At 33.0% G+C, this 11059-nt stretch overlaps 1 protein-coding gene across 1 annotated transcript; it reads left to right on the top strand.

Moving 5' to 3' along the window:
• The first annotated feature begins 7097 nt into the window (after positions 1-7097).
• On the top strand, positions 7098-10819 carry LOC133830628 (flavin-containing monooxygenase FMO GS-OX-like 9). The gene is made up of 7 exons (XM_062260646.1): positions 7098-7860; positions 8093-8163; positions 8295-8453; positions 8538-8620; positions 9059-9194; positions 9532-9705; positions 10290-10819. The coding sequence occupies exons 1-7, from the start codon at positions 7257-7259 to the stop codon at positions 10497-10499; spliced, it is 1437 nt and encodes a 478-aa protein (XP_062116630.1). The 5' UTR covers positions 7098-7256; the 3' UTR covers positions 10500-10819.
• The last annotated feature ends 240 nt before the right edge of the window (positions 10820-11059 follow it).

The raw sequence follows: 11059 nt of genomic DNA, 5'->3' as shown, positions 1-11059 counted from the left end.
TGTTAGAATTAATGCCCTAAAAGCAAGTAAATACCTTTTATTGATTTAACTAAAAGTACAATTTTATCATATTTGAATGTTATAATTATTGTTTGAAATAATTATATAATAATATCAAGAAATTTCCTTATTCATTCATGAGAATATGATATTGTATTAGTACGAGAGAATTAAGATCATATAAAATGAATAAAATAGTTAGTAACATATTAAAGTAAGGAATCTTTAATGAATGGTTTCTAGTGCGGTTTACTAAGCATACAGGATGCAAGTGATTAAGATTTCAGATTACCGATGTGGATAGTCATCTTAGAAAAAGTGTTGTATATAACTGAGATTATATATGACAGGACCGATGAGAATTAATTATCTTTATAAACTTGTCGTTTGACATAAAGATTTAATTCTTTTCACAATAGACGATTATTCGTAGATCATTCTAAATCCTAAGTATTCATGAATTCCTGTTTGTGTTTATTGGATCTTTTGATTCACTCGTTAAGGTTTCTTAGTATAATGAGGCTAATGACTTTTTTTTTTTAGAATCAGTATCATGAATTGTTGGAAACATGATTTACAATAATGGAATCCATACTTTCCTAACGGATCGAATATTTGTTCCCTTGAGGGTTAATTCTGGAACTGAACATTTATTGAGCTTAAATCTATAATTTGATTATAGTTTAATTATCCGCTAGTGAATCAATGTTCTTAAGGATCAAAAGGTAATTATAAGAGTAAAATGGTAATCTTGACCAGCTCTAATTAATGAACAAATAAATTGAGGACAAAACTAGATGTATTGATTATATCACTGTACTACAAGAGAAAACTCTATAAATATAATTCTATAAATATTTAGAGTGCAATTCCATATTTATAGTGGAGTAATCATGAAATTAATAAATAAGATAATTATATTAAAAAGTTTAATTAATAATCTGGTTTATTGGATCTTCGTATTATAGGTCCATGGTCCTCAGATCACCTCTCTCCTACACTGTCCAAGGTAATGATGTCCAAAGAAAAATTTGTAGAGAGAAGGACTTAATTGCAAAGGAATTAATTTTCCAGGTCAAGGAAATAATTATGTGATAATTATGAGAAATTGATTAATTATGAATTAATTATTTAACTATATAGTTTTTATTTTGAAAAACTATATGTTAAAATAAATGTTAATCGTGTTTTGATTAATATAGAAAGAGAGAGATTAATAACTATCTTATTTATAATAAGATATTTATTTATTTATTCAAAATTGATATTTCAAGATAAAATTAATTTTGAATTAACTAATATTTATTTTGGGATAAATATATTGTCTTAAATATTGATTAAACAAACAAATGAGAAAATTAGGCAGAGCCCTAATAATGTGGTGTGACACACTCACTGCATAGTGAGTGTGGTGCCACACACATGGATATCTGTATCCCCGGGATATGAATTTCGAATTTCAAAATTATCTGTTCTGTTTTGAATTAATTATTCTTTTTAAATATGATTTAAATGAAATAATTAAATAGGATATAACTGATCAGTTTTATTTTATTAAAATAAAGATGAATTAATTTAGATAATTATCTTTATAAAAGTGAAAGAGCAATACTTTCAGGAATAAGTTATTTTAAGCGATTAAAATGTTTAGACTGCGAGACTATCTCTTAGAAAGAAAGCAATATTTTTCCCTAAACCTGAAAAACTATTCAATACATCTTCTCTCAACCAAACCTCTCTAGATCTCATGTGTTGAGTACATCTAAAGAGTTCTAAATCAACCTTTTGAATCGTACGTGCCCACACTACGTCCTTGTGTGTTTGAGGATTGGTTTGGAAGATCAAGGTGTGAGCTTTCAGAATTTGGATTGGAAGATCGTTGATCTATACAAAAAGATTCGTGGATTCTTGATACGCTATAAGAGGTAATGTCTAATCTATTTGTATGTAAATTAATATATCTATATATGTATGATCTTCACTGGTATTTATAAATTTTTTAAAAGACTCATTCCGCTGCGTAACTCTGATTTACACTTTTAATACCATCATATGGAACTCTAAGCATATAATCAACATCTTCATCTGATTGAGGTGAAAGAGCATATGAAAGATTAAAATGAGCTACTAATGGAGTGGAGTATTGGTAGGTTTGACATTTTGCATATTAAACCTCTTATGAACTTTCTCAATGTATCCTCTCTCAGTCAGATACAATTTACTTGTCTTTCTATATCTCTGAAGCTCAATACCAAGTATCTTCTTTGCAACTCCTAATTCTTTCATCTCAAACTCCTTATAAAGTTGTATCTTGACCTTTCTAATCTCTTCTGTGATCTTGGTTGCTATCAATGTATCATCCACGTACAAGAGCAAATACACAGAACACCCTTCTTGAAATAAATACAACTATCTTAACTACTTCTTCTAAAGTCATTACTAGTCATAAATGAGTCAAACCTCTTGTACCACTGTCTCGGTGATTGTTTTAGGCCATAAAGAGATTTTTTTGTTCAAGAAACACACTTAATCCTCTTTTCCTGAGACAGTATGCCCTCTGCTTGTTGCATATAGATATCTTCTTCAAGCTTTCCATGCAGAAAAGAAGTCTTCATATCCATCTGCTCAAGCTCAAAGTCATGCAGTGTCACTATAATGAGTAAGGCGCGAATTGAACAATACTTGACAACAAGAGAAAAAAAAACATTATTGTAATCAACACCTAGAATCTGACTGCATCCTTTAGCGACTAGCCTTGCCTTGTACCTGGGCTCTTCAACTCTTGGTGTGCCTTCTTTTCTTTTAAAAACCCATTTACAACGAATAACTTTCTTACCCTTAGTTAAATGCACTAAATTCCATGTGTCAGTCTTTTGAAGTGATTCTATCTCTTCATGCATAGCTCTAATCTAACTGTCAGCATCATTACAAGTAATTGCCTAAGAATAAATAGAAGGTTCTTCACTGGAATCAATATTGTCTACCACATTTAAAGCATAATCCACCAAATCTACCTCAGCATATCTCTATGGAGGCTTAATAATTCTTCTAACTCTGTCTGTTGCTATAGAATGTTGTGGTTGTGTTTGAATTGGTGGTGACGTATCGTCATTTTGTACCTTGGGATTGGATTGAGAAGAACTTCCTGAAACAGTTTCTGAATCAAACTATAACTCCTCGTGCAAGCTAGAACTATGTTTTCCTTTATCACATAAATCTTTAGAAGGTAAATCATTAAGCATAGCAGTTTCATAAAAAATAACATCTCTGCTAATTATAACCTTACTAATTTTTGGGCACCAAAGCTTATACCCTTTGTTATCCCCGTTTCTTCCAAAATGTAGGGATCCAAACTCCAAGTCCATGGGTCGCCTTCCAAGGAGTTAAGGCCCAGATCAGACCCATTAGACAAAGGGAAAACGGATATTGGCAGCCCAAGTCTCGGCAAGGCCCAAAGGGCATCCGGGAGTGTAAGACGGGACCATCGTCAGGGAAGGTTGTATAAACCCGGGACCGCGTACCGGGATGTCCCCTGAGATGCGGTAAAGGAGGTCATGGCTCCCAAATCCGAGATTAGGCCGGGATCGCTATGGATAAACTCGGGACCCTGGTAAATGGAGGGGGACATTGGTAAACGGACCTGGATCAGTTGGCCGAGTTTGGCGTGATAAAGTATCCCCGATACTGACATCGTCCCAAGAAGCGTGGAATGTTGTCCCCATAAGTAACCTGTAGAGGAGGCTACCTCGGGATTGTACATCGTTGGTTCAGAACTGCACCGCCACTACTTTGACCGATTTTGTCCCCCAAATCTTCCTCATAGCCCATAACACCCAGACTGAAACACCAGTTTGTCGCGTGTCTTATAATAAGATCTTGTTTGGGCTGGCCCAATGGGCTTTGATTAATGTATGGTTCATATTTCAATCCTTTGTATTGGGCTCCCATCAGAGAAGCCAATGGTACTTACACCCTTATTGGACCCGGACTAGCCCGGCCCAAGCCCAGTGCACTCGTGTTCCTATAAATACGAATAATGGTGCATTGAGGAGGGGATCCTAAAGTTTTCTTGTAAGAAATTACTCTGCTCAAACTTGCAGAAAACTCAATTGTTAAAAGCTCTCTAAGCTCTAATACAACTGACTCATGGACTAAGGCTCATTAATGCCCCAACCACGTAAAAACCTTGTTTACATTTCTTAAATCCTTTCTTTTAAGCTCTCTAATCTTTTATAATTTTATTTTCCGAAAAACTCAGTAAACACCCTTTAACACCATCTTTGAAACTAAGAAAGATACATTTATGAGATCTAGGTTCCAGTTTTCCATTATTAACATGTGCATAAGCAGGACATCCAAAAATTCTTAAATCAGAGTAATTTGTAAGAGTGCCAAACCATAACTCTTGCGAAGTCTATTTGTCAATAATAGTCGAAGGAGAATGATTAATAAGAAAACAGGTTGTACAAGCAGCTTCAGTCCAAAAAGACTTTGGTAGATTATTATTGGAAATCATGCATCGCACCTTCTCCATAAAATTCCCATTCATTCGCTCTGCAACACAACGGTGTTGCAGTGTACGAAGGACTGTAAGATGTCTCTGAATACCCTTAGACTTGCAAAGAGTATTAAACTCACCAAAACAAAACTCCAAACAATTATCAGTGCGAAGAAATTTTACTTGCCTTCCAGTCTGATTCTCAATCATGGTCTTCCACTACTTGAAAGTAGCCAATGTATCACTTTTAGGCTTTAGGAAAAATACCCAAACTTTTCTGAAGAAATCATTAATAATATTTATCATATAACTCGCACCTCCCCTAAAAAGTACTGTAGACTGGCCCCATAAATCTGAGTGAACATAATCAAGAATTCATTTAGTATTGTGAGCACCCTTAGAGTATTTGACTCTCTTCTGCTTCCCAAAAACACAGTGCTCAAAAAATTGCAAATGACTAATACTCTGATCAATTAGTAGTCTTATTTTACTCAACTCTGCCATACTAGTCTCACTCATATGCCCAAGACGCATATGCCAAAGTCTAGTAATATCAGTGTCTGACAAAGAAGTAGCAATAGTTGCATCACCTGTAACACTAGAACCTTGCAATACATACAAATCATCTATCTTCTTATGTCATTTCATCACAACAAGGGCACCTTTGCTAACTTTCAAAATTCCACCTTCACCAGTGTACTTGTACCCTTTTGCATCAAGAGTACTCAAAGAAATAAGATTTCTTTTTAGATCAGGAACATGCCTCACATCACCAAGAGTTTAGACAACTCCATCAAACATCTTAATTCTGGCTAAACCAATACCAGAAATCTTGCAAGATGAATTATTACCCATCAACATAGAACTTTAGACACAACTTTATATGTTGAAAAGAAATCCTTATTAGGACACATATGAAGCATGCAACCAAAATTAAGAATTCAATCCTCACTAGGTCTATTTCCATCACTATAATTATCTTTTGCAACACCAGTTTGGCCAAAACTTTCAGGTCTATTTCCATTTTGCGCAACTGCTCTCTTGTTCTTATTATGCAGCTTATAACAATCAATTTTAATATGCCTATTTTTCTTGCAGTAGTTGCAAAAAATTTCTCATTTGCTGGACTTCAATCCCCTTCTAGTATCACTGCCAAAATTTCTCCCTTGAGTTCGTCCACGAATAGTAAGGCCTTCTACTTGATCCTCAGAACTATTTTCAATATGCTTCATCTTTTCCTTTGAAAATAAAGCATCATAAACGTCATCCAGAGTAAGAGAATCACAACTATACATAATAGTATCTCTAAGGGTTGAATATGAAGATGGCAGCGAACATAGCAAAATCAAACATAAATCTTCTCCATCGTTTTTAACCTCCATAGAATCCAAGTCAGATACAATCTCCTTAAACAAAATTAAATAATTTTCAAGAGACGTACCTTCTAAGAAACAATGAGAATACAAGCGTTGCTTCAGATGCAACTTGCTGGTCAAGTTTTTCGTCATACAAAACTTCCCCAATTTCAACCACAATGTCGCAGCAGTTTTCTCCTTTAAAACATCATGTAAGATCTATAGATAGATGAAGATGAATATGCGATAGGGCTTTTCGATCCTTACACTCATTTTCTTCTTTAGTGAGCGATGAGGGCATTTTGTCAATCCCTAATAATGCATCACCCAATTCCATCTGAGTAAGAACAATCCACATCTTACCCTGCCAAAGTGTAAATCTAGTGTTGCGATCCAAAAGCAGAATATCATATTTCAAATACGACATTGCCTAACATGTGCACTGATACCACTTGTAGAAAATATAATAGTAACAATGAACAGAAAAATAAAGATCACACACAAATTTACATAGAAACCCCGAAGGGAAAAAACCATAGACAGATGAGAGAAATTCACTATGTGAGATAATGACACAAGAGTGTTTCATCAATACACTCAGAGAGTATTCATATGAGTGAGAAAGTAAACATAAAAGAGAAACCCTTAAATAATAAAGTTTCTTGGGGTGGACCTTTAGAATTTGGGTCTATAACATTATAGGAGAATATTTTTTTTTAAAAAAAACAATTGATAGAAATATATATATAAAAAAAATTAACTTACAAAGAAAATGTTAATTTAAATTAAAAAAAAAAATAGTTTACAAACATTAACGCTTAAGATAATACAAACATTTATCTAGTCATGGACATGTAGAGTATAATTTTTCACCTAATAAAGCCAGCAATTTTATATTTTAGGCTCAAATTATTCTAATAAAAAAAAATGGTAAATGTGGACAAAAAAAAATTATAAATTGATCATATCCTATAAACTTAAAATTTGAGGTAACAAGAATGGAATCTCAGCTTGTTTCATTTTAATTTATATAATATATATATTCTTAAAAAAAGAAAAAGAAAAAGAAAATGCTGATGGGCATGAATATCCCCAGGTCAAAACGTGGCTCGGCCACAACGTCTAAGCCAACCAACAAACACACCCCCATAAAAAATAAAAAATTATTATCTTAAAACCTTTGCGTAACCAGTAACATTCACATATTACTATAATAATATTATTACATCTATATAAATGCATTTTACACACACAAACCCTTCACAACCCCATATTACAAAATAAGCAACACATTTCTCTGTTCTCTCTCTCCTCTGATCTCTAGCTACAAAAACTAACTCTAACCAAATCTTGCTCTCTTCTCAGCCCAAACATCGATCTCCCAATCAACGGCAGAGATCGACATGGTGTTGTCATCAACGAGCTTGTCGAAGCGGGTGTGCGTGGTCGGTGCAGGCCCATCTGGGTTGGTGGCGGCCAGGGAGCTAAGGAGAGAAGGCCACAGCGCGGTGGTGATTGAGCAAAACCACGACATTGGTGGGCAATGGCTCTATGACCCTAATGTAGAGAGACTTGATCCTATGGGAAAGGACATTAGTGATGGTTTCTTAGAGGTTCATTCTAGTATGTATTCCTCATTAAGGATAATGTCCCCTAGAGAGATCATGGGGTTCACCGACTTTCCTTTCTCGACCAAGAAAGGTCGAGACTCTAGGAGATTTCCCGGCCATAGAGAGGTTCACTTGTATTTGAGAGACTTTTGTGAGTGGTTTGGGTTGAGGGATATGATAAGGTTCAACACTCGGGTTGAGTATGTTGGGATGGTTGGTTATGATGAAAACGGTGTCGTTGGGAAAGATCAGTCGATCAAATGGGTTGTGAGGAGTAAACAAAATTGGCAGAAAAATAGTGATCATAATAATGATAAGAAGGTGGTGGAAGAGATTTTCGATGCTGTGATTGTCGCAAGTGGTCATTACTCTTTTCCAAAGTTGCCTTCTATCAAAGGTGATTAGTTATATTATTTTCATCATAATCTATATTAGTTATATATAATGATCTCTTTGTTCTCTCTTTTTTTCTTTTTTTCTTTCAAATTAGTGGGGCTCGAGAAAGTAAAAGCAAAGTGATTTTTGAGCTCTGCCCACAAAAAGATTTGTATATAATAATAATAATAATAATAATAGGCATGTTCTAATGTTTTATTTATTTAGTTTGTGATTTTGTGGTTTGTATGAAGGAATGGAGTCATGGAAGAGAAAGCAAATGCATAGTCATTTCTACAGGGTTCCTGATCCATTTCGTAATGAGGTAATTTTAATAACTTCATTTTTTTTTTGTGACTTATAGAGATACAGCAAATACTTAATTTTAATATATGATCGATAATGACATTAATATAACATAAAACAATTAATAATGATTAAGATGTGCATGTGCAGGTTGTGGTGATTGTTGGAAGCTCACTAAGTGGGCAAGATTTATCAATGGAACTTGTCGAAGTGGCTAAAGAAGTGTATCTCAGTTCTAGATCCATGGACATATCTGAGGGTTTCTCCAAAGTCATAGCCAAACATCAGAACTTGCATCTTCGTCAACAGGTTATAATTACTTCTTTAATTATTTAAGAACTAGTAGATCTTATTATAGTAATTAGTAATTAACAATAATTACTTCTACTGCAGATAGAGTCCATTGAAGAAGATGGGAAGGTCTTATTTGTAGATGGCTCTTGGGCCATAGCTGATACAATTATATACTGCACAGGGTAAAATTTAATTTCTATTTTCATCAATAATGGGTGACTATTTTTCTTCCACTACAATATTACAAGTCAAATTAGTATGTTAAGGTTTTAATAAATATATATAATCTTCTTAAACACGTCATATCATTTGTCTCGTTGTCATGCAATTAAAATAATTTTCTTCTTCTTTTTTACCTTCTAATTTGACGAGTGACAAGTGAATGTAAAGTAAGATTACCACAAAAAGAGTTGAAGCTTTGTTTGGTGTGATTGGATTATCATGTTATTAGACAGGAATTGGGGGAGGTATTGTGTGGTCCCCATTAATTGAATTAATTCTTGATCAGAACTTGTCCTTCAATTTATTGACAATATCATACCAAAAAAAAAAATATTAATAATTGATTATTGCAAGTGGGGTTTGTGTTTTGGTACATAAATTTGTATATACTTTTGCAGATACTCATACACATTCCCATTTCTTGACACCAAAGGAATAGTTAGTTTGGATGATGAGAGAGTGGGCCCTCTTTTTGAGCATACCTTCCCTCCATCACTGGCTCCTTCTCTCTCCTTTATAGGCATTCCTAAAAAGGTGCAATCTTTCTTTCTCTTTCTCTCTTTTATAAGGTTTATTTGCCCGAATTAAGAACTCAAGCCCTGTTCTAATTTTGTAATTAGATTATAAATTTTTATATTTTTGTATTTAAATCGATATACTCAATAAATAAATGTAATTGGACCTAAAGGACCACGGACTACAACTATTCTTTAAATTCATATGTAAAAACAAAGAAGTTGAGGACTTAAATGCAAAAAAAATTAAATATTTTAGATTTTTTTTAATTACAAAAAGCCTAATAATAATAATAACATCTTAAGAGTAATTAGTTTTTATAGTATTTATTTAATACTAACTAATTGTAGTGCAGATAATTGGGTTTCCTTTCTTTGAATCTCAAGCGAAATGGATTGCACAACTGTTGTCTGAAAAAAGAAGATTGCCATCATGGGATGATATGATGCAATCCATCGAGGAATTTTATCGCTCAAGGGAACTTGTTGGTATTCCAAAGCCAAATACTCACGATATTGCTGATTTTGAGGTAAAATATATATATATATATATTTATATATATGCCTATTAATTACATCACTAATGCACCAATTAATACTACTATGATTAATTAATTAATTAATTTTTATTAGTATAATGCACCAATTATTTGATGTCTACACTTGTCACGTGCCTTCAATTCTACTAGTTATACCTTATTAATTGATCCATAAAAATAGTAAGCATTTAAATATTATTTTCACATAATCTTTAAAAGAAATATTTTAATTTGCTTGATTTGTGTGCTTTATAGGGTTAAGGTTATAATAGTATAAATTAATATATTGTCAGAACTGAAAACTTCATATTCACACTTGAAAAAAATTAAAAGTAAAAGTAAACCCACCCCGAATTGTTTTGTCTGAAAATATTTAATAGTAAAAGTAAACCCACCCTGAGTGTGTATTAGATATGTGACTCAATTTATGTTGTACACTAATTTGAAAATTATAATTGAATTAATAGTAGGGAGATTACAATGTATTGATTTAAAAGTAAGAATGAATTGGTTTTCAAGGGCAATGAATATGATGTAGCTTACATTCTAAGCTCTGGAAAATCCTTGATTTGCAGTATTGTGACAGATATGGAGACTATGTTGGATTTCCACACTTAGAAGAATGGAAAAAACAGCTATGTATGTCATCCTTAATAAATGCTCAATCCAACTTAGAGACTTACAGGGATTCATATGATCAAGATCAAGAGCTCCTCAATGAAGCTTTTCAAAGTCCACATTTCACTCAATTTCTTGCAGATCACCCCCAACTTCTTGCCCTCTGAAGTCTCTCTCTATATATAATAGTGGTTTTCATTTGGTTAATTATTATGAATGCTATTTTTGCTTCAAGAAAACATTCTCCTACCATTTGTACCTTTAAATTGAAGGAGATTGGTTTTTGGATTTTGGGTTTATTAGTAGAACATATTAGGAGCATGGGCATAAGTAGAAGGAAGAAATGTTTAGTTTTAAAAGCATTTGCCTATTCTCTCCGAGAACAAGGAGGAAAAAAAAGGCCCAGGTGTTTTTCCTATATATATAAACGGGCCAAATATGTATATCTTTGGTATAAGAAATAAAATTAAAGTCTACTTTTCTATTATGTATCTGTTTGAGATTTAAGTAAATGTAATCCATCTATGTGACATTTAATGTTGTATATGAATTAAGAGTGATGATATATATGAATTAAGAGTAATGATATGATAAAATATTATACCAACTGACTATGGTATGGTGTGACAGTTTGATTTAACCAATTAAATTTATTTTAGGTGAGATTCATTATTTTAAAAATAGTGTCATTTGGTGCAAATATCATTTTCATGAAAGTAAAAAAAAA

The sequence above is a fragment of the Humulus lupulus genome, chromosome 4 (genome assembly GCF_963169125.1).
Source record: "Humulus lupulus chromosome 4, drHumLupu1.1, whole genome shotgun sequence".
NCBI classification, from domain to species: domain Eukaryota; kingdom Viridiplantae; phylum Streptophyta; class Magnoliopsida; order Rosales; family Cannabaceae; genus Humulus; species Humulus lupulus.
This window is presented reverse-complemented; position numbering and strand designations above follow the sequence as displayed.

Excerpts from the sequence above, each read along its gene's own strand:
- LOC133830628 (XM_062260646.1), top strand. The coding sequence starts at position 7,257 with ATGGTGTTGTCATCAACGAGCTTGTCGAAGCGGGTGTGCGTGGTCGGT. Across the intron at positions 7,861-8,092 it reads AAAGTTGCCTTCTATCAAAG|GAATGGAGTCATGGAAGAGA; the intron begins GTGATTAGTTAT and ends GTTTGTATGAAG. Across the intron at positions 8,454-8,537 it reads ACTTGCATCTTCGTCAACAG|ATAGAGTCCATTGAAGAAGA; the intron begins GTTATAATTACT and ends CTTCTACTGCAG.